Genomic DNA, 23,599 nt, shown 5'->3' on the forward strand with positions numbered 1-23,599 from the left:
CTATGTAACTGATGGACCAAATCAGATTATCCCTGAGAGTGGAAACAAAACGGAAGAGCTACTAATCCCACTGAGGTACCCAGGTAAGCCAGATGCACCACTTCTTAAAAAATAGTATAGTTTTGAATGCTGAGTTCAGGGGTGTGAAGCATATTTGTTGTACAAAGTGGTGTATTTCATAATGATGTTTTAGTTCAAATACACCACGGACGTTGACCATACTCACTCCCCGTGACACCCACAGACCTCTCCTCTTCCTCCTTTTTCCCTCCTAAACCTCCATTTCTCTTTCCTAAGTAGATTGCCTTCTATTTTCATGTGTGTGTATGCGTGTGTGTTTATGCATCATATATACGTACATCTATAAAACCTATGATCGATATGAGAGAAAATGTGATTGTTTTATAGGTCTAGTTTACTTTGCTTAACACAATCATCTCCAATTCTGTCCATTTTCCTGCCAATGATATAATTTCATTCTTCTTTATAACTAAATACAACTCCACTGCGTATGCACGTACACACACACACACACACACACACACACACACACCACATTTTTTTCACCATTCATCCAACAGTGGGCAGCTACGATGATCCCAAAACTTGGCTATAGCAAGTGTCTGAATGTGTCATGTTGGACAAAATGAAATTATTGTCACCTTATCCATCATCCATCAGCCAAGTTCACAGTCAAGATAGGTAGCCGCCACTATGCCTACTTTTTCTGTGCTACTTTGGGAACTGCCAGTGAGGTATGAATGAGTTCAACAAATCCCTGAACACAGCCAAGAGCCCCACTGTGAAGGCATGGACACCCCTGACCTCATGCTGCTCTGACTAGGGACCTGACTCTCTCTCATCCTTTCTGCTTGCTCAGTGTGCACGCCCCTTACCTCAGGTGTCCCAAGCTGTAGAACCGGGACTCTCCATCGGTGGAGCGGACCACCTGCAGTGTGAACATAGGTTGGAGCTGCCGCAGCTCCAGCAGGACGATGGCAAGGTAGTGGATGAAAAGCAACGCGTCCACAAGGGAGACTGCATATTGCACAATGTCCTTGTAATTTTGGTCCCTAGAGTCCAAAATGCGGACCCCATAAAAAAGCCAGTACGAAACCACGAAGAGAAAGATGAGGACCAACAACAGGGCTCGGAACACAAATACCCGTGGCACATCCGCTCTTTGCTTGCGGAAGAAGAGCGCCCAGGTTCCAATGAGCAGAATGAGCAGTTTGAAGGAGACAGAAATGAGGAGTCCCTCACAGATGGCGCCACAGGGTTTCAGCTCCTCCCTCCACAGGAGCTGGGGCAGCAGGATGAAGGCAATGGGGGTGAGGAACACCAGAAGTCCGAGGAACGCGGCGACTGTAAGGCCCAGGTACCGCTTGCAATCCAGCCCCACACTGTCCTCCATGTCCTTGCTAATCCTGGCAATGTCCTCTTGGGATATACTGTGCTCCGAGGTGCCCGTGATGGCTGTGGTGGTCTCTCCCCAGTTGTCATCCTGATGACAGAGAAGACAGTGACAGACATTTGCAAAAGCCCCGACAAAACAAAACAGAAAAGAGAGACACTTCAGTTACCCAACTTTCTCAAAAACGGAAATAGAATCAGCTTTTAACACAGGGGCATTTTTCAACATCAGCAGTTTTCACTGAAAATTTCAAAATATAGTCTATATTTGTCCTTTGAAGACAGAAAACACAATCTAACCTTTAAATTTGTTTGGGCAATTCATCACTAGGATACATTGTCATCCCTTCCTGTTGAAAGGTTCTTAGAAGCCCAGGGGCCTGGCCTTTCTGCTGAGACAGTTGTTAGACTAAGCTGCAGTGAATCTGCCATAGGAGAGCACCTTCTATTACACCAGTGAACCCCCTCCCATTGCTAGGTTCTAGGCTTACAAAGCCCAAATCTAGACCCTCCAGAGCTCTGCAGAACAGAGGGCATAAAAAAGGAATGCACATCACATGAGGTCAAACTCACCCACAGCAGAGTTGCACATTATCTGAATGTCGGGATGACATTCATAGGATTTACTTACTTCAGTAAGGAGCAGCCTTAAGAACTCTTTGACATTATTTCTCATTGACTAAGAAAATTCAAAACTCATCTATGGCCCGATTGGCTCAAAAATTCTTTCAAAAACATGTTTTTATGACAAACTGAACAGCAAGGGCATAGAAATACCAGGATTATTATATCTTTAACTCCACTGCTTTCTTCTTTTAAGCTTCTAGGTGGCTGCCAGTGGGAGCACTTGGCCTGTCCATCCCACAAAGAGCCTGTCAAATACTTTCGCTGTCACTGGTAACTAGGACTCCATCTCCGGGCACAACAGAGCCAGGAGGCCCCAGGAACCATGTGAGCTCCACACACTGTGATTTAACTAGGAAAACAAGAGTCACGTACAGAGGCAAAGTGGCGGAATGAGGCCATTAGCTTAGGATGGATGGAGTTTCAGTACAACACAGTAGCATAGATCGCTCAGAACCAGACAAACCACATTCTCACTCATACGTGGATCCTAGCAGTGAATCTTCGGATTCGAATGTTTAATTTGGAGTACCCATAGAATCTGGGAAATTAGAGAGGGACCATTGGTGAGGAGGAAGAAGAACGGTCTTAAAGGAAGGAGGGCTGTAGGACACAGGTGATAGGAAAGGGGAAGTGAAAAGGAAGTTGGGGGGGGGGGAGGAATAACTACTATTTTATAAACTTCACACACATGTCTACTCATATGAAAGAGTTTACTTGGAATCAAGCTCCTCCCTGAAGCCACGGGTTACCAAATAAAAAGCCCAGTGCTGGGTGTGCCCATCAGAACTTGATGGTAAGACCTTATTGCTGAAGATATTACATCCTTGGTCACAGGAAATAGAAAAATCAAGTAGGCACTAGCAAGGAATCTTCTTCCCTGCTGGTTAACTTTCATAGAACAGAAAAATGCTGCGCAGGCTGCTGGGGAGTGGGGAGTTACCAACAGTCATCAACAGTCTCACTCAGCTGTGACCTCTCTGAACTACAGCAATGACCAGAGTAGAAGAGAAGCCCATGGCTGCAACAGTGGTGTGTATGTTATGACGGTAACCAACTGCTTCCTGACTGGATTTAAAGCCGGATCCACAGGAGGAAATGGATACCTCTGGCCAAGAACTCATGGTTGGGGGTTTCACAGCTCTCAAGGGTGCACCACAACCATTGCTCTGCTGCGCGAACAGATTCTCCAGCCGCCTTCTGAATTCACGCCTCTCTACCTATAGGTTAGTGTAGCTCTCAGACCTTATCAGAAAGGTTTCTTGGTGTAGTGGATGGCAGCTAACACAGAAATCCAGAACTAGTTAGAATGGAAACCAAAAGTGACTTGGCCGCAAGTGGCAAGCACATCTGTATAACACCCCTTCTGCATGAGGCTCGGGACCCATTGCAGAAGAGGGAAGAAAAGACTGTAAGGGTCAGAAATCAGGGAGGACGCAGGAAAAACAGTACCCTTGGAACAGGGTCTTTGACAGGACCCTGGACTCACGAACTCACAGACTTGTGCTCACCTATACGAAACCAAGCCAGTCAACATTCTAGCACAGAGCAGGGAGAGGGCTCATGGGTCCCCACTCCAGGCTGAGGAGCCAGGGACAGTTAATGGGTTCTGGAGGAGAGCCAGTTTTGTTTCCTTTAAAGGTTTGGCCCATGCTTGGCAATCCTCCAATGGGTGACTCACACTAATACATATACTGGACTAGGTAAGTTCTTAAAAAAAAGAGGACGTAGAGTTGGGAGGGGGTAAGAAGTTGAGAGCAGATCTGGGAGACATTATTAGGAGGAGTGAATATGATCAAAATATATTATATGTACATATGACATTCTCAACAGATTAATAAAAACACTGTATTAATTTTTTTAAAGACCCAGGCTAAGAAATAATGTTTTGTCATTTAAAAAAATCACAATTTATGAATGCATTAGCAATATTGGGGGTGGGTAGTAAAGATTTCAATCTAGGAACACATAGGCCATCGACTTGGGAAGTCAGAGGTGTAGTGGATAGCCATCCCAGCATTGGCCTGGAAGTTCCAACCCCCATTGAGGCTTCGGTAATGGTCACGCCCACAAGGCAGGGCGGAGGAGGAAGCGGAAGACCCAGGATCGAGAGGAGGTCTCTCTCTTGGTTCCGAGACCCTGGACACTGGAGGTAGACGGAGCAGAGTTCTCCAGAGAACACCGCTGGACTGTGCTATACCTTTGCCAGACCCTGCAACCTACCCCTTCATTTGTAAGTTACCTCACAAAATAAACCCCCCTTTTAACTACGTGGAGTGGCCTTAATAATTTCACCAATACAGAGGTATCATGGATCATGAAGAGGAATGACCAAGGACAATGGCTAGAAGCAGCCAGGTCCCTTAGGCACAGCTGGTGGAGGTCTAAAATGGTTTATCACTGCCAGAAGACTGGCCTGACACTTTTACAGTAATTTAGATATACATATTTAACTATATGGCCCAGCAATTCGACTCCTAGGTTTTACCAAAAGTTAGTGGAAATATGTCCACAAAAGGGTTATAAAAATATTCATAAGAGCTTAATCATCATAGTGTGCCTCAAATGTCCACCCGCCAGGAGAACAGATAACAAACTGCGGTCCATTCAATGGAATACTAGTCAGCAAAAATAATAAAGAGTGAACTGTTGAAATACATAGACCATGGATAAATATCAAAATCATCATGCTGAGTGGGGAAAAACTCACATGATTCCAATTATATTCCATATTCCAGCAGGCAAAACCAATCCACTGAGATGGAATCAAAATAGCGGTTGCCCTGGAGAGGTGAGGATGGGGGCAGGGATCAACTAGGAAGAGCCAGGAGCATTTTCTGTGCTGAAGGGTGTGGGTTCATCTGTTGAAACTATCAAAATATACCCTTGGGAACTATTTGATTTCTGTGTGTAAATTTAAGTCAGTTTAAAAAAACCAAACACATCAGCAGGAGAAAACAGACCACAAAGACACACAACTTGCTGTAATATAAGACGAGTTCATAGGCTGTAGAAAACAGTTGGCTTTGTAGTCATGTCTGGGATCCTGCACATGTGATTGATCACCCTGCTGAGGTAACATTTCTGACATCATGTGGACATTCTGTTGTGTAATACCACTGCTCTGACTCAGCTGTGCATCCAACTTCCTGCCAGTGAGTTGCTAACTAAATCCCTATGCACATCTCTGTCTAAAAAAAAAGTATAGCCACAAGGGCTTCTCTTGAATTTGAGGTCTTTGGGGAGCAAAAAAAAAAAATGCATCCGAACTTCACCAATCTAATTCCTAGATTTTTCAGTGAAGAAGCTGAGGCCAACAAAAGTTGTAGTTCCCAAAGTTAACACACTGCTGAGACACACACAACTTCCCAAAGTCCTTCCCATCATACCATCTTGCTGTAAGCATCAACAGCTTACCAGAGAGCTCAGGGTACAAAGAAGGAAATGCCTTCACAGTGGGCTACTAGCGCCTCTGAACCCACTTCTAGGGGGAACTGACCTGTGAAGTTTTTTAGGATGATCCAGTCCTAAGACTGACCACATCCATCCATCATCCATCATCCATCCATCCATCCATCCATCCATCCATCCATCCATCCATCCATCCATAATATATACATACACACATACATCTGTCCTCCTAGAACCAAAGCAAGCAGCACCACAGTATTAAAGGGTTTGCTCACTACTGAACAAACCCCACATTCAGTGAGGAAGCATAGTTATGAGCCCCAGTGGCATCTGTAGCCTTGAAAGGATTGTCGTTTCAGTGTTCCTATCTGATTATGTCTATTTGTGGGTATCTACAGGTGTGCACGGGTATATGCTTATCTCTATTCCTATATCTTTATGGCTGTGTATTCATACATTGCTTTGTTTATGTGAGGCAAGGCTGGGCATGCAACATTTCAGATGTGGGGGCTGTGCAAACATACTTCTGAGTATAGCTCAGATGTTTACTTAAATCAACTAGGCTGCCAGACAGTAGGGACTCAAAGAAGATCCCACATCCCTTTTAAAGTAATAAAGTATTGATATTTTAAAACTGATTGACTTCATATGAAGTCCTAATGCTAATATTTCTGAAACATGCAAGGCCTAGTCACCCTGAATTCCTGCAGTCCTGAGTGGCAGTGGTCTGGAGCAGAGAAGTGGCCTTATCTTGACAGAGGAAACCTATTCTCCAGTCTGTCCCAGCTCAGCCCATAGCCTTGACATTAAGGTACCCCAAAGACCACAGCTACTAACCCCAAAGTTTGCTGGACATATTTCTGACCCTGATCTTTGACTCTAGTTATCTCATTCATTCAGATTTCCAGGCTTGCCATCTGGATGCCAAGGCCTTGATTTCTTTCATGTACCTCATTTCTGGCTGTCCCCTCTTGTCAAAGTCAAGCATTCCCTGGGTCTTTTTTTGAAAAGGGAGTTTCCTGCCCTCTCCCATCCCATTCCATTTTGCAATGAGTCTCCAGGGACTCTTGCCTGTAACTTTTTCCTTTTCTGACCTGTCATCAGCCAAGCTGGCTACTTTCCAACATCATTCAAAGGAGGCCAACCAATCACACTTCAGAAGGACCCCAAGCTACCCAATGCGAGGACATGTTGTCCTTAGACCAGCAAGAAAACCAGCGAAGTAGATAAACTCATTAAGATGCTGGAAAAATAAAGATTAAAAACCCCAGAAAACTTACTGCAACAGGACTTAGGAAAACGTTTGCGGAGAGGAGGCGGGGCTGGGTGGCAGCCTGCCCACAGAGGCGCCTTTGATCCTTACCTGAACTTCCTCTGCGCCTGTGGGAGCGCCTGAGTCATTTGCCAGCAGGGGCTCTCCAGTGGGAGCCTGGATGGTGACAGACTTTTCTGACCCTCTGCCATCTTTACTCCGTGGAGATTTGTGTCTTTCTCGTGTTCTTTCCCTGGGGGGAAATCCAATAAGCAGATATCAAACTTACGCCAGGTTAATTACTCTCCTGCTCACCAAAACATAAATTTTATTTTGAGTTTGGGAAAATGCTACGCCTGGCCTATACCCCGCCCTCAGCCGTACACGTGGCATCCATACCTACCCATCCCCACAAGCCTGCAAGGGGTAAGATTATCCTGGACTCCCTACTCAGTATTTTCTTTCTGCCAATTTAACACCCAAAACAAAACCTGCCACTCCACCAACGATGATCACAGTTTTTTCAGAGCCTACTTTTAGAAACATTATGGCTGGGGCATATTTTACTGCAATAATTACTCAGTTGATTTGGTTCCTATTTCCCTAAACTAATTAGGAATGCTTTTTACTGGAAGAACACTGCATCTTATCTAAACTCTGATCTGGCCAAAAAAAAAAAAAAAAAAGAAAATCTGGGACACAATGTCACCCTATACTTTGGGACCAGGGGAGGAGGAGAAAGGAGATCCGAAACCAGGATAGAGAATCATTTACTTTTCTTTCTCACCAATTCAACATGAAAAGCCATTCCTGCAGTTTAGCTGTGCTCCAAGAGACCCACAGAGACAAAGAAGGTGAAGCAAATGACCCTGAGGGTGTGTGTCTTCAGGCCAGAAAAGCAGGCTTTCTACACGGCCACGCCAGGGGAACTTTGTGGGTGGTCCTCTAGCCACAGTGGAAGGACACTCTGCTGCTGAGTCTTAAAACTCCAAAAGGAGTCAGCCCGAGTGCCAAGCCCGACAGGTCACAAGCTGGTCACTAAGCAGTAGAGGAAAGGGGCTCATAGCCCTGCAGAGGCCAACACCCCTGAGTTTCCTTAGCCTCCTGTCCCCATGTGCTGTTTGACAACAGTCTGTCCCATGACCGCCTGCCCTCAAGCCCAAGGTTTCCCACTTTGTACGCAGAGCCAGCCAGTCAGCTCTCCGTGTACACATTATATGTGTGACCTTGCACAGGGTACTTGACCTCAGTTTCCCTGTGTGGGAAACGGGATGGGAGCCGTGATGATGCCACACAGACAAGGGAAAGTGTATGTGCCCAGGATAGGGGTGTGGAGTGAGCGCCCAGTATGCAGTAGCCGTTATTAGCCAATGGCAAAGAATGGTATCTGGACCTTGTGAAGGAGAGTATGTTGTCCTGGAGATGGGGTGTAAAAGCCATGAGCACGCTGCCAAACCCTCTTCTCGCTGCACATCTATCTCCTGTTAACCTCCAACTTAGCCACGACAACAAAAACCCTAAAACCAAACAACTAAATGGCAGATCTCTTCTTGCCAGACTGCTATCTTGGGAACCCCTCCCTTGGATAAGCTGTGGATAATTCCTCCAAGGAACAAAGGGTTTCCCATGGTAGACAGTTTTCTGGGGACAATAGCTCCATTCTTAGCCTGTTAAAGAGAAATAGATGTGCTCTGGTCAGTTGTGTGAGTAGAGCCAGGCAACCAAGCCAGAAGAGAATCTAGTTGTTCACCCAGAGCTACAGCCAACGGTGCCAACCCCCGCTTCCCTGGCTCATCCACACAGCCGGATTAGCTCCATTCAATTCTAACAAATGGCTCTGAGGCCAGTATTACTGCCCCATTTCACAAATGAGAAAACAGAGGCTCATGGAGTTTAAGTGCCTTCCAGAAGTTGTGGTAAGGAGCAGAACAGGGACTGAAGCCAAATCTGTTGCCACTATTTCTATTCAAAGTGACTTTGTTATACTGTTTTTGAGGAACAATTAGATTTTTTAATTAGCATATATAATTGTACAAAACAATGGGGTTTACTATGACGCTTTCTATACATGAAGACTACGTACTTAGATCATGTTCACCCCCTTTTACCGTCTCTCCTCCTCCACACTGGTCCCCTTTCCTCTTCCTAAATATCCCAAATCTGGAGATTTTATAGAGTAAATATTCCTAGCACTCATGTTCACACCCCCAGGAGTCCCACTGCCGAGTTATGAGGGAGGCCTTCAAAGCCAATATCGGTAGTCACCACTGGCTGTCAACATCAATAGTTGGGTGCTCTGGGTTATCCAATATCAGCCCTCCAAAGGGCTTTCTCTGTGAGCAACACTGAGCAGTGTGGGAGATTCCTGCTCTCCCAGCATGGTCAGTCTTTGGGATGAATTTCAAGTGAGGTCTTCCACCAGGTCCCTCCTGCAGCCCGCGGGATGGCCCCGGAAGGACCCCGTCCCCTCCACTTCCCCTACTGCCCTTCCATTTGTCACTCTTCCCTTGGCCATTGGCCGAGTCACATGCTGATCTCACCTGGTTCTCTACTGAAAAGCCTCACAGGTCAAATCCTGTGACAGCAAAGATTCTTCTAGAACCAAATCCTTTCACTTCCTGCTAGCCCCTGGTTCCTGACCACCAGCAGGGCTGAAAGCAGAAGAAAACCAACCAGGACTAAAAGAGACCACACTCCTCTCCCTGGACCACCCAGCTGGGCTCATAAAAGCCCCAAGAGCACTGACATGGGAACAACCAGTGTCCGCCGCTGCTCTCTCACAACACCCCGGTAACACCGGAAGGAAAGCAGGTAAGAACTTGTTATCATCGAGTAGCCCAGGGAGCACTCCATCCTCCAGCACCTGCCCCTCTACACCAGTGGTTCTCATTTCTCAGACCCCCTCAGACAAGCCACCATGGGTGCAGAGACTGGGTGGCCCTGCCTCAGAGAATTTGTCTGGAAGAGAGACAACAGGAATCTACATCTTTCTCACCCCAGGCCATCAGGATGTGGGTGATGCAAGGATTATTCTTGACAACTTTCCCACCCCATGCTTCTGGGAAGGCTGTGGAAATTCCTACTTAGAAGTCTGCGTATTGGTGAAAAGCCTTGTGAATGGCAGGGGGTCAAAATCATGGGTGCTCGGCTGTGTAGCACTGTAATACACAGTACATCTTTATTAAAACAGTGGGGCTGGAGAGATGGCTCAGCAGTTGAGTGCTTACTGCTCTGCCAGAGGAACTGAGTTCTGTTCCCAGCACCCATATTGAGAGGCTGGCAAAGACCTAATAACTCCAGCTCCTGGTTTCTGTGAGCACCTGAAGACACACACAGACACAGACTCATAAATGAAAATAAATCTTTTATTTTTAATATTGCATGGATGAAGGACAGCACACAGTCCTGACTGAAAGCGACCCAGAATAGGGAGGCTCCAATCAGCACTTCACCTTGTATCAGTCTCAACTTAGAAGGGAGTGGGACACACCACATGGTAGTTACAGAAATCACTGCTGCTAGTTACTGCTCTGGGCAGGTCTCCAAGCCAAGCCAGGACTTAAGAACGATGTCCAAGAAAAACACTGTCAATCACCCAGCCAGCGCTTTCTAGTTTGCAGAACTACAAACCTCTAAGAGGTCATTTCACTGCAGAATATACCTAAATACTCATCTCTCTAGTTGTTAACAGGGGAATGGAGATGTAGCTCAGTCGGGAGAGTGCTTGCCTAGCATTCCTGAAACTCTAAGTTCAATCCCCAGCACCACATAAACCAGACATAATGGCACACACTTGTGACCCTTGGTGATGGTGACATACAGAATTTGAGGCCAGCCTGGGAGAGCAAACTGATGCTGTAACTTTAAGGGACATCTATCTGTGACTGCCCATTGTCCTGGAAAAGAGTTCTCCAATGATGAAGTTGTTTCGAAGAGTATTAAGAGTTGGGGGGTGGGGGGAAGATAAACAATTTACTAAACCAATAAAAGGAACATTAAGACACACTCAAGATTTAACTGCTAAAGTGGTCAGGATCACCTGAGGGCTCTTGCTGGGCAGCCTCGTCACACACAGGAATCTCTCTTTATCTCTAAATCTGTCTTCCAGATTGCTTGGCCCACAGGAGTAAAGATAAGTCTGTCAGTGCAAAGACAAGTGTATCTGCGCACTGTAGGTACACATGCACAAGAGGGTGGAGAGAGCAAGCGGCAGCATGCAAGAGGCAACCATGTGTGCAGGGAAATGCACCATCATTTAGGCGATTTGCTGGCTGAGCCCTGGGGAGCTCTGCAACCCGCTCAGTCTAGCCAGAATGCCTGAGATTCCCACACTGACCCTACTTACAGTCAGTACTTCCTGGGAAGGCTATTTCCTCCTGCTCTGCTGCGTGTCCATTTCTAAATGGGGACAGCCATGCACCGGTTACTCCTCCCTTTCCTCCCGTACCACCCACTCACTACCTGTCCCCTGCCTACGGACTGACTGCCAGGCCTGCTGGCGGGGTGTAGAACAACCCTTTAGTACAATGCATTTTTAACACATTAGTCACATTTTCCTTTCAAAGGTGGTATTCTCTTCCAAAGGACCAACAAGCCTGGTTCTACTTGCCTGGCGGTATCTGGTAACCATGTTCCCCTCTCTGTGTGTCAGTTTCACACAGTGCCTCCAATCCCCACTGGTCTAGAACTGTTGTGAGCATGGGAGGGGGTGGCCATGATGGACCTTACAGGTACTCTCAAAATGATGCTCAATGCTCCCAGCAGCCACTGGCATCAGGAACCCCACAGGTCTGTAGTACTCTTTCAACAGCTAACTGGACTCTCCCTGGAGAGCTCAGGCATCAGTGATCTCTTTGTCAGAAAATGGGCTTGGACAGTGGCCAACCCTCCAAGACCATCAGTGTCACCAAGCACTTCATTATTCCTTTCTGAGTTGGAGCTGTGCTAAAATTACCAAAAGACCAAGTCTCTTTCTTTTCCTACTCCTCCATTTAAACTCCCCACACATCATTGAGCAGAGAAACCTTCTTCCCAGGGCACTCCTGGGACACGAAATGCCCGTGGCAGCCAGATCTCATGCCTGTGGCAGCCAGATCGATCTTGTGCCTGTGGAGGGCTCCATCACTATCACTGTTGGGGCATTTCCTCTCGCCCTAGCTGAGCATTACAGCACCCACTGTGAGTGAATTACAAACTGTGCCCCACAGCGTCTATGACCTCTGTGGTCCTCCCTCGTACAATTCAATGCAACAGGAGGGACGGGGCTCCCGAGATCCACTAAGTGTACTTACGCAGCCCTACAGCTCAAATCCCCCACTCGGCTGGCTCCACTTGGAATGGGCACTCAGCAATATCCCCTGATCAACTGTTGGGAAGTGAAGCTCCACTCAGCACTCCCAGTAGGCGGTCCACGACATTCCTTGATCAATTGATTAAAAGCCTCAGCTCTAACTTGCATTTGCCAAGTACTTTCCACAAGGGATCAAGAAAGAACTAAGTGTTCTGCATGTCATCTTAATTGAAAGTTATAGTCTCTCACAGTTCCCATAACAGCACTACAGAATCCATTTCTGGGACCCCAGGAGGCCCGGGGAAGCAGGAGCAAGCAGCCATGGACCTGCAAGTGTGCACATCTTGGTGGGCGTGCAGACAAAAGAAGCCAGGGCTGGCTCCATTCAGAATTTTGCAAACCATCCTCTCCTGCTCACTCCCAAGCTCCAAAGAAACCCCAAATTCCTACCCAAATTATACAGATGAGGAAGTCTGACACCCCAATAACCCAGCTCCCTTTTCCAGTTAGGTTCAAAAACCAGATATTTGAAAACAGCTGTTTCTGGTATTTTATAACAAATCTGTTAAGTTCACCCACTGATCAAAATCTATGATTATTTTTAAAACCAGTGGGGGAGGATTCCGACTTTCTCAGGATCTGGGCTGTAGAATGTCACCCCTAAAGCATCCACATCGAGTGCCTTCTGCTGTCCTCACTGGAAAGGAGAGCTGGGCTCCAGCACGGGGAGCTACACAAACATCACAGGAATTTTTAGAAAATAAAGCAATTTTTTTTAAAAAAGAACCGCCCAGAAGCCTACTTCCTTAAAATAATGTAGTCTCATAAGCATTATCTTTGAAAAGCTTTCCTTTGTAAAATCCACTCTATTCTATTCTATTCATTTTAATTTTTTAAAGACAGGGTCTCACTGTGTAGCCCTGCCTGGCCTGGAATTTGCTAGTTGTTATGTAGACCAGGCTGGCCTCCAACTCTCACACATCTGCTTGCCTCTGCCGGCTAAATGATAGGATTAAAGGCCACTGCTCCCTTATCTGGCCTCCATTCACGTTTTGAAAAATTACAAAATACAAATTTGTACAGAAAAATAAAATTTGGGTAGATAATTCCGCACCTACCAGTCACCACTGCCAAGAGCCCCGTTCCTGAAGACGCCACTCCTGGCAGCCTGGGAAACACTGGTAGGCTTCTTTCCAGATGTGGCCATCCACACAGGATCCACAAAACACATGCTAATCTGAACTCTCACTCTGGGCACAGTTACTTCTGTGGTGATCTGCTCAGTGACAGAAGCAAACACCCGTCCACACAGCACACAGCTGTGGCCACAGATGGGCCTCTGAGCTAGGGTCAGATGTCATCTTTGAACACGGGTGCTGAAATACCAAGACTGTAAATAGCGTTAACACAGTTACTAGTGAGAGGCTTCCTACTATGGGCTGAGCTAGTCATTTTCCGTGACCATTTCACTCAGCTCTCATTTGCTCTAGGAGGAGATCCCTACATCCATTTCACAGCGGAGGAGACACCTCACCTGTTGCATTCTTACCCTGCACAGTACAATACCACCCATTTCATCACTTGTCTGTTTGGTCATCCATTCATCCATTTATCCCTCCACTTGGCAAGCATTCTTGAATTCAGAATTCCAATGCAGGCCTGTTCCCATCAGCAAGGAGGGAGAGTTTGGCCCCACCACTCAGGAGAGTGTTTTCAACCCCTGAGCTTGCTCACTTGGAGTCAGAGAGAAATCAGTCATCAGGCCAATCACACCTCTGTGTGTGTGTGTGTGTGTGTGTGTGTGTGTGTGTGTGTGTGTGTGTGCAGATGCACTTGCAGGCACTCCCCCCCCCCCACCCCATGCCTGAGATAGCCTCAGGGCAGATACTGAATGGCCCATGGGAGAGTCAGCAGCTCTGGATGAAGCGACAAATTAACACCTGCTTTTTAACTTTCATTTACAGAATTGGTAAAGCTCTGTGAGAACTTTACATCTATGAGAAGTACTTAGAAATGCAAAACATTTCCACTGCTGGGAAAACTTTAATTTAAAACCAATTGTGAGAAATTAAGGTCATCAACTCTAATGGCGGCTATAAAATGTAAATTGGGACTACCCGAGCTTGTCACTCGCTCTTTTACAGCTTGGCTTCTCACGCACCAGTGGGCTGAACCCTCAGCATCCCCAGCCCTTCGGGCAGGCTGTTGAAAACCTGGTTCTCTGACAGAAAGCCCTACCAACCTGCACACGTCCCCACAGAGAAGGGTGGACTGATCCAGTGCTCACATACCCTTGCCTATGAGATTTTTTTGAATGGCTTGAGTAGTAGGAATATCCAGAATATGTGGATTCGGTATCCATAGCAACGGCGAGCTTCCTCTGATGATGGACGGAGCAGGCACTATTCTCCCACGTGGAGCCTCACTTACTTGCTCCTAATTCCTTGTGGGACCGGAGATACTACTCTTCAACAGGACTCTGGGAAGGGGAGAAAAAGGAGAGATTAATCCTCGCAGTCGATCTTAAAAGGGCCGCAAGATAAACTAACAACAGCTAACTCTCCTCTGAGGTCCCTTAATATGGGGTGAGCATAAAACTCAAACCTCACTGAGGAACAAGCCTCGCAGGAGTCTGACGGGCAAGAGGGATGGCGAGCAGGCTGGAACACAACAGGAGGAAGAAGGTTTGGGAGAGACCTGGGCATTGAGACATTTATTTCCCGTGACTTTGGCTGTAGGAACTGCTTCTCACAGGCACCCCCCAGACAAATGTCTACCCCACCCCCAAATGTCGGTTATAAAAACAACGCCCAGGGAAATCACTTACTCAGCACTTTGGCTTTTTTAAAGTTTTTTCTTAGTCTCTTTGAGAATCCAAACTCTGAGAAATTTATCTTAGATAATTAAAAATCAACACCCACCACAATTGCCTTGCTACCTATGCTAATAAAAAGCTAGAGGCAAAGTAAACACCTCCCCAAGCCAAGGAATAGGTGGGGTGGGGGAGATATGATTCAAACGGTCCAAGAAAATAGCATGTATCTGTATAAAATGACAATTATGAAGAATGGGGATTTTAAGAAGCAGGAAACAGGATTGCAGGTAGCCAGCGAATCTACACAACTGTTACAGTGATGTAAAATAACTTAGGGGCGGGGCAGGCACTGCTACGAGGGGACATCAGAAAAGGTGATTTATTAGTTGCAAGGTCCTAGGTCCTTTCCCACTTCCCTCAAATATTGCTCTGCAATAAAAATAAATTGGAAACACTTCCAAGCACATTCCTGAGCCTGCACATGCTCAGACGACTTCTAGCAAGTCAGATCTAAAGTTCTGCCTCTTACCGCACCCCTCTCCCAGGCCTGGTCTAGGCCCAACAGGGTTCCCACCCACCCCCCCCCCCCCGGTGTGGTGTCCTAGAAGCTAAAACCACAAACACAGCCAGTGAGATAAGTGTGAAGAAAACAAAGGAGTCACAAAGGCCATACCCTGCCCCAAAGCCTGAAGCTCCCAGACCCCAGCAACAGTTAAGACTGGGAGAAATTTCAAACTGGGAGCTTTTACTGGGCCTGGAAGTCACATCTCCACACAGTTACATGGGCCCAGAGCCTATGGCATTCCATTACTTCTAAAGAGACCCTGTGCCTAGGGGTGACATGCCTTGTCCTGGGTGTCTCAACTCATGACTTCACTAGGAAGTGATCTCAGAATACTAATTCCTAAAGGAAAAAAAGTTTATCTCCCCACTGTCTGATGTGATCAAAAGCTAAAAAACAATGAAAATGTCCCCTAAATCAAGGAATAGGTAGGGAACATAGGGTCCAGCCATCCCCAAACTGGCACATATCTGTAGGAAATGATAATTATGGAGTTAAATCCAAAGGCCACATCCTTGCCCTCCCTCTCCATGCCTAGCTCACTATACTGATGCATCCATTTCACATCCATATTAATAAGTAGCCAGAGACCCTGCTCAGGAATGGATGACAGAGAACTTACTGCTTCCCCTGGCCCTGCTGGTGGCTGCTTTCCAATTGGATGCCACTCGTTCATTCCTCCTCCAGTACGTGATCCTCTTTCCCCATAGCAGGTTATTACTTAACAGCCTTCTGCCACCAAGAGCCAAAGCCTAGTCATGGGGAAGCATGGAGTCTAGCCCATGCTTGGCCACCTCGAGCAGGCCCTTCCTGGCCTTCTTGAATCTCAATCTGCTCACTTATCAATCAGGGATCAAGGAACCAGCCACCACGTCCCAGAGAGAAGCTATAAACAGACACAGGCTTGACTTGCTTCCTAGCTGCGGGACCTCAGTCAAATGATGAAATGTCTTTGAAGTCGCATCTATAAAATGTGAGCATCAGGAGCGCTTTGATGAGTATATGAGCTGACAGTGGTGACAGCACCCAGCATGGGCACCAGATGCCCCGGGTAAGTAAAAGTGGGTAGCCCCGAGTCCTTCCTTTGGTGGTTTCTAAACTCCATGAGCTCCTTGGCTTTCTCTCAGTAAGAGAAAAGCTCAGAGACCTGTTGGGCAACTAGCCAGCACCTCCCTCTAGGCTATCCCACCCAAGGCTTCCCTGCTGTGGGCAGAATGGGGCTGCCCCTCAGGCTGCCTGCTCACTCACCAGCTGTGTACTGGAACAAGGCAGTTTAACCTTGGAGCTGTGGGTTTCCTACCCGGTAAAAGGAGCCAAGCAGCCTGCTTGGGAGGAAGGGGGTGATTGTAAAGACTAGCCATGAAACCAATCAGGCATCTCTCAAAACATTAGCTTGGCTCCCAGGCTGAACTGGCCCATCTTTTCTCTCACCCTAATGTCTCCCAAGGTTTTCACCAGCCATTCACATCAGCTTTCAGCACGCTACAGTCTCCCTTCCTTTCTGCTCTGGGCTATGTTCCTTTCTCACTGGCCTTCTGGCTGGACAGACAAGCAACCTTAGGAGGTAGAGGCAGGATGTGGAGCCTAGCATGAACCAGTCCTCTTCTCTTGATAGTCCTGGCCCGGCTCTCTGTGGACCTGCAGAGTCTAAGGTTTGGCGCCTTTGTCAAAAAACTGACCATTCTTCTCTGCATTCACAAATAACTCCCCTCATCCTGATACTTGCTTCTTCTGCCTTCCAGCCTGTGACTCCTGGCTCCCCATTCCACTCTAATTCTGATTTCTCACCAACTATTGGGGAGCATCTTAGAGGAAGGGAGCCCCAACCCAGCACCCCACAACTGATTGTGTTTCTGTGCTGCCTCACTGTTAGACCTCAGGGCAGGTGCTTCTGCTCTGTCCCACACCCAAGTCCCCAGTAAAATGCCATCATTAATAGTCCCTTCCCAAGGTTATTATGAGGAATAAACAAGACTCCTGAGGTATCACCTCTAGTGCAGAGAACCCAAGTTTCATCCCCCTCCCCCTCTGCTGCAGGGCATCATTCTTTGTCCTCATTAAAATGTGGACCATCAGGGGCTGGAGAGATGGATCAGAGTTTCAGAGCACAGACTGCTCTTCCAGAGGTCCTGAATTCAATTCCCAGCAACCACATGGTGTCTCACAACCATCTGTAATGAGATCTGGTGCCCTCTTCTGGCCTGCAGTCAAACATGCTGTATACATAATAAATAAATCTTTTAAAAAAAAATGTGGACCATCCATTAGGGCAACTCCAGGCATGTCCCTCAAAGGAAATCACAGCTCCCAATAGCCCTCCAGGAAAAGTCTTTTCCTAACTCTACCAACTACCCCTTGCCCAGGTCTCTCCAACGAGGGGAATCTTGTATGAGAGCTGCACCCCCCCTCCACACACACACACTGCCACTAAACCCTGCACCCCTCTCTCCCTCCACCGAAGAAAGTCTACGTTGGCCAGAAACTGCCTTGAGCTTTGAGTCAGATCCAAAGGTCGCATCCTTGCCCCTTCTCCAGGTCCGTCTCCCCCACTGATTCCCCTTCCTATTTCATAGTAACCACCAGCCCCTGCTCAGCAAGCTGGAGAGATGACTTCAACTGAGGCACACCACCTGCCCTTGTGAAGCTTTGCTGGTGTCTACCTTGATGGCATGCCTTCCTCCGTCCCCCATCGCGTCTTCCCCTAACACTCAAAGCACACCCCGTTCTTCTCCATCTCTGGGGATAAACTCCTCAGAGTCAGGAGCAACGGTCCTCCTCCTCCCCCATGTATTCTGAACACTTCCTGAAAAATAAAGCCAAATGCTCCCTTCCCACTGACTCAGCTCCTGTCCCCAGCTGCGCCCTTATGTCCTGGCTCAGTCCTCCCACCATCCTCTGCTAGTGATGCTACCCACCACCCCAGCCAGTCAATGAACCTGCTTCATGCTGGTTTCAACACGCTCTGCCTTTCATCCATGCACCCCACCACCACCAAGTTCTGCTTGTCCTCGGGTCCTTCCCATGCTCTCCCAGCTCCCGGCAGCAGAGAGCTAGCCTAGAGAACATCTCCAGGTTTCCTCACTTGACCTAGCCCACACACACAGCCTGGCCCTCTTAAGTCTCTGCCTTCACCATGGTTACCAACTCTTGCCTCATCTAAGATCTGAGTGAGCAGTCAGGAAGTAAACTAATAAAAGGCAGAGTGAACTCCTTCCAGAAAAGGGCTTGACCTCAGGTAGGGGCTCCCATTTGAGGTAATAGACACACATCCTGATGCTTATCTCTGTAAGGATGTACATACAAGGAATTAGCAAAACGCCAGACAAGGCCAGAAGGGACACCATTATCAGCAAAGACAATAAAGTAAGGAAAAGAAATCAATTTCCCTGGGTAGCAAGCTAATGTGGGTTGCTATGGCCAGAACGAGATGGAGGCAGGTAGGGATGTACATGGGAAATCCTTGAACCTGCAACTGTCTATCACACCGCCGCTGACAGGACCTGTATTGTGTTTGGTCCAGGCAGGGTAGCAGCCAAGCTGACCTCACCCCTTCACTTCAAATCCTCCCATGGTGTTTCCTGAACTTGAAAACACAGAATCCTTCATTTGATCAACAGCCTTGCCCGCTGTTCCAGTTCCTCTGGGGCCCGGTTCTTTGCAGCCTTAGGACCTTAGCAGAGCCCAGTTTATCTGCTGGGACTCATTGTTTCCAAATGCAACATTTTGCTATTCCCTCTCAGCTTCAGCACACTTTGGAGAGGCCTTGTTGACCCTCCAGTCCACACCTGGCCAGCCCAGCACCTGCACTCTCCCTACAGCCCTTCCAAGTCACACATTCACTGGTGTGACTACTGAACATCAGGCTCCTGAAGAGGTTCCTCCAGTGCAGGGACCAGGTTCCTTCCCACCTCCCCAGCTGCTGGCAAACAAGAGACACCTAATAAATGTTTGTTGACTGGATGAATGAAAATGTCCTGAGATGTGTCTATCTCAGGACATGGAGGGATGTCTTTACCATAGAAGAAAGCTTGCAGAGAGTAGATAAAACGGAGATTTGGGAACTATCCAGAAGGAAGCCACCCTGCTGGTGCACAGGGTAGCTTACTGAGCACCAGAACATATAGTCCAGATGTGCTCAGGGACGACTAGTATAATTGTTTGAGCTACTATCCAAGAGCATCCTGCTCCAGTCTGGGCCGGAGCACACCAAACCACAGGGCCTGGGGAACATTGCGGAGCCAGCATCTTACAGTGTGCAAGGAGCTTTCCCCACCACCCTGGACTATAATAAGGTGGAAAGTCGGGGACCTCAAGGAGAATCTTCCCCCACAGTCACATTGACATCTATAAAACACACAACTTCTACTTGAAAGACAGAAAAAAAAAATCATATAAGGGAAATAACAGGTTATGTTAATGACAGTGGTAAATGTAAGCTAACCTTTATGAAAAGGAAGTTATAAAAACATCAACAGCTCTACCCAGAGTGATTAATGAAGGGGCTCTGCTTGGGAAGGTAGGAAGCTACTGCACATCGAGTCCAGAGAATAACACATGTGGGTTGGTTCACTTGGAGGGTCTCGGGCTCAGAAGGACGGTGCAGAGAGATGTGACAAAGCCTGTAAGACATTTAGCTGAACGTGCATCTGCCAATCACAGAACATTATCCAAGTCTGTGACGTGGGGCTCTGCAGGGCTCAGGCACCCGTGACAAATCCATGACCCTCTTCTGGCAACAGAACTCTTCAAAATGTATGGCTATGGGCCACTGTCCACCAGGGGAAAAAATGCCAGCCTCATTTTACCTGGCTTGGCAGATCCCAGACTAACTGCTCTTGGTTGAGTCAGTAATTACCTCTGGAACATCCCTGGCAGCTGGACAGAGATTGCTGAAGAGCTGTGAATAGTTACTATATCTATGACGGATATTTCTTTTCAAGCAAACCCTTTCCCCCAGTAGACTGTGAAGCTTCAGAAACAGATCTGGCGAATACCATATATTCCATGGGGCCAGGTCCAGTGCTCTATGTGGGCTTGGGGTCTGGGTGGGAAGGGGATGGAAGCCACGCAGCAAAGATATGGGCAGCTTTTCTTCTGACTGCAGAAGGCCCTAGACAAGCTATCAGAAACAGAGTCCTGCCATTGCCACCAATCTCGTCCTCCTTATGGAAAGAAAGCCTCGGAGCAATCACGCCTGTATACAGCAGGGACTCTGGGCACAGTCAGCTCACTCCACAGAAATGACGACGGCAGGTACAGTCTGACATCAAGTGCTTACGGCGTGTTAAGACTGAAGTCACTTGCACAGAACACCTCAATCCTCAGAACAAGTCTTTAAGGGGGACAATATAGAACTTTACGGTGCAGTTCAGCAAACAAGGTCTCTCTCATACACACGAGCAAGTGTCCCCACCCCCAGGAGGGGCTTGAACTTCAGGAGACTGATTTCAGAGAGCCAAGGAAAATTGAAAGCTATGTAGCAATTACCAGAATTGTTTGTTTACTTAGAGAAGGCAACAATAGTGAATTGTTCCAAACCATATATAACCTCCCAAAGAATCCTGCAGTTCAACTCCTACTCAGTAGAAGGGTGTAGCGAGGCCCGGGGGGCATGGGACTTTAAGGAGAAAGAAAATTCATCTCAAGCAGCCTCCATCACAGGTGAGACCTCCGATTTTTAACCAGTGTGATCAGGACCCATCCAACCCAAACTACAGCAGGCACAAAGCAGGGTGTGTCTTTAGGTAATACATCAGAGGAATAAACAAAAGAGTATTTGCCACACTCAACACATTAATTCTTCAACAGAGGGTGTCATGGAACTGCTGCTTGGTAAGGAAACTTTTCAATTTCCTGTATGGTTTTTGTCCTGTTGCTCAATAAATAAGACAATAAAAAGGAGACTTGGCAAGCAGTCTCAAAAATAGGACACTCTCACAATACTCCCATTTTACTTACAAAGTAAGTCGCCACCAAGTCACACTGTCAGCACCTCAACCCTGAAAATTTCACACTGGGTGTTTTGGCTAGTCATAGTGGGAGTCACCAACCTTTGGAAATGCTAAATGCTCCTGGATATTTCTTTGAAATGTAGAATAAAACAGTTTCCTCCCACACATCAAAGTCCCAACTATATCACACTGATTTAATTCAATTCTAAAAACTCTAATTAGTGGTTACATAAAATAGCTAATTATGCCTCTCTGGGTTCAGACGGTTTCTGCCATCTCACTTACAGAGCCTAGGAGCTGTGTAACCAACACACCCACTGGAAGGAGAAGGCTAATTAGCATTGTTGATTGGTGACACGATTTATAATATTTTTCAGCAAACCCTGTAAAAATGTATAAACATGTCAGTGAAAACACCAGTTTTCACAGCTTGCTAGCTTTTGGAATTAGCCTATAAGAATGCATGCATCCTGACCATAGTCCCTCTCAAAAGGGTTTTAACAAAAACGCACGCGCAAACACACAGTCATCAAGATAAATAGCCCTGACACCTCCCCATGAGCTTCAGAAGGAGCTCACCTTCCCGGTATGGACATCATACACGGTTCGGAGAGGTGAAAACTGAAATTGCCCAGCTCCAAGTCTTCCCTGCTCATCACGGAGCCGTCAAACTGAAGCTCCGCCCCACTCCTGCTTCCACCACCGACGCTTTTAAATTTTTATAAAGCTTCACACTTCTCTGGGCGCGTTGCTTGGGGGCAGTTCAATGGCTGCGGGATGAAATGAGGTCCTGCCGGTGCTGCCCGGGCGCGGCGAGGTTGCCCCGGACAGGGACTCCTCCTCCGGCTGGGACTGGCTGCACGCCTCTGCTCCGCCCCGGCGCTTTTGAAAGTAAACTCCTACCTGCCTGTTGCGCTCCGCGATGCGCAGCGGGCCGCGCCCCCCAGGCCTCCAGGGCTGCGGTTTTATAAGCCAAAAAGCCAGCTCGGTCCTGGTACCAGAAGACTCGCCAGGTGACCCCTGCGCCCTGGCGTGGACCCCGATCGCGTCCTGCCCTGTGTGGCGCAACTTGCCGCCCGCTGCCTCGGAGACGCCGTCATTCCCCGGCCGCCGCCCCGGCACGCGCACCCAGGGGCGCACTCCAAAGGCCAGCCAAGGCAAAGGGGCGTCCGAGGTAGCGCAGGCAGCCCTAGAACTCGGGGTGGTGGGATGGGACAGAGAGAGCTGGGGCAGGGATGGAAGGACCCGAGTGCGGGGAAGCACGACCCTAAGGGGCTCGGGAGCTCCCGGCCCGAGGCCCCGAACCCCGATCGGAGTGCAGGGGAGCAAGGACAAGTCCAGTTGGGCCTGACCTCCCGCCCAGCTCAGTCCCCGGCCGCCGCGGCACGCCCGCCTCTCCTAGGACTCACCCCGGCGCCGGCCCGCCGCGCTCCACGCCCGCGCTCTCGGCTGCAGCGCCCCGGCTCCGCGGCCTGCGCTGGGCTGCAGTGGAGGCACAGCCCCGCCGCGGTCGCCGCTCTCTGCTGCTTTCCGCTTCCTGTCCCGGCGCCGCCCCGCAGCCCCAGCCCAGCCCTGCTAGCCCAGCGCGGCGGCCAGCCAAGAGCTGCAAGCGTGCAAGCACTGCGGCCCCCGCGGACGGCCCGGCCCACCTGCAGCGGAGGGCGGGGCGGGTCTCCCAGGTCTCTCTCCTCTCTCTCTCTCTCTCTCTCTCTCTCTCTCTCTCTCTCTCTCTCTCTCTCTCTCTCTCTCTCTCTCTCTCTCACACACACACACACACACACACACACACACACCACAAGCGCGCGCGGCCTGGCTGGAGACTGACACACACACACACACACACACACACACCCCATGTGCACACACAAACACACAGTCTAGCAAACCTCATCCTGAATACATGACCTCCAAAGTTAATGTCTCTCCACCCAGCACCCCAACATCCAACATACCCCCAAGCTATCTCTCTCTCTCTCTCTCTCTCTCTCTCTCTCTCTCTCTCTCTCTCACACACACACACACACACACACACACACTAGTGCATAAACTCAAGCCCTCTCGTTGTTTGCCATCATCAAAGCTTCAACCCACATATTCACGTGGCTCAAGAACCAATATCTACCCCTCCCCCAACTCATACATATTTCAGCTCACATAACACACTTAAGCGCCAATGTAGCCCAAGAGATGACCCAACCAATAACCACGAATGCCTACACCCCTACAGCAGCTTCTCCCTGCCCTCTCCTACCAGAGCAGGCATGCCCCTGCTCTCCTGGTC

The 23,599-nt window shown here is 48.3% G+C and overlaps 1 protein-coding gene across 3 annotated transcripts in view; it reads right to left on the bottom strand.

Moving 5' to 3' along the window:
• Positions 1-22,937, bottom strand: part of Vangl1 (VANGL planar cell polarity protein 1) — a 50,362-nt gene extending 27,425 nt beyond the window's left edge. The window contains exons 1-4 of one of the 3 annotated variants that reach the window (XM_036191067.1): positions 22,728-22,937; positions 14,282-14,469; positions 6,812-6,953; positions 897-1,504 (exon numbers count right to left, since the gene is read on the bottom strand). In XM_036191067.1, the coding sequence (XP_036046960.1) occupies positions 897-1,504; positions 6,812-6,953; positions 14,282-14,352 (821 nt within the window). In that variant the 5' untranslated portion in view covers positions 14,353-14,469; positions 22,728-22,937. Of the gene's footprint in view, positions 1-896; positions 1,505-6,811; positions 6,954-14,281; positions 14,470-21,897; positions 22,131-22,727 lie in introns of those variants that run through there. The other 2 variants (XM_036191069.1, XM_036191068.1) reach the window with 2 other exon arrangements.
• Between the last annotated feature and the right edge of the window lie 662 nt (positions 22,938-23,599).

This window comes from Onychomys torridus, chromosome 6, assembly GCF_903995425.1.
Source record: "Onychomys torridus chromosome 6, mOncTor1.1, whole genome shotgun sequence".
In the NCBI taxonomy this organism is placed as follows: domain Eukaryota; kingdom Metazoa; phylum Chordata; class Mammalia; order Rodentia; family Cricetidae; genus Onychomys; species Onychomys torridus.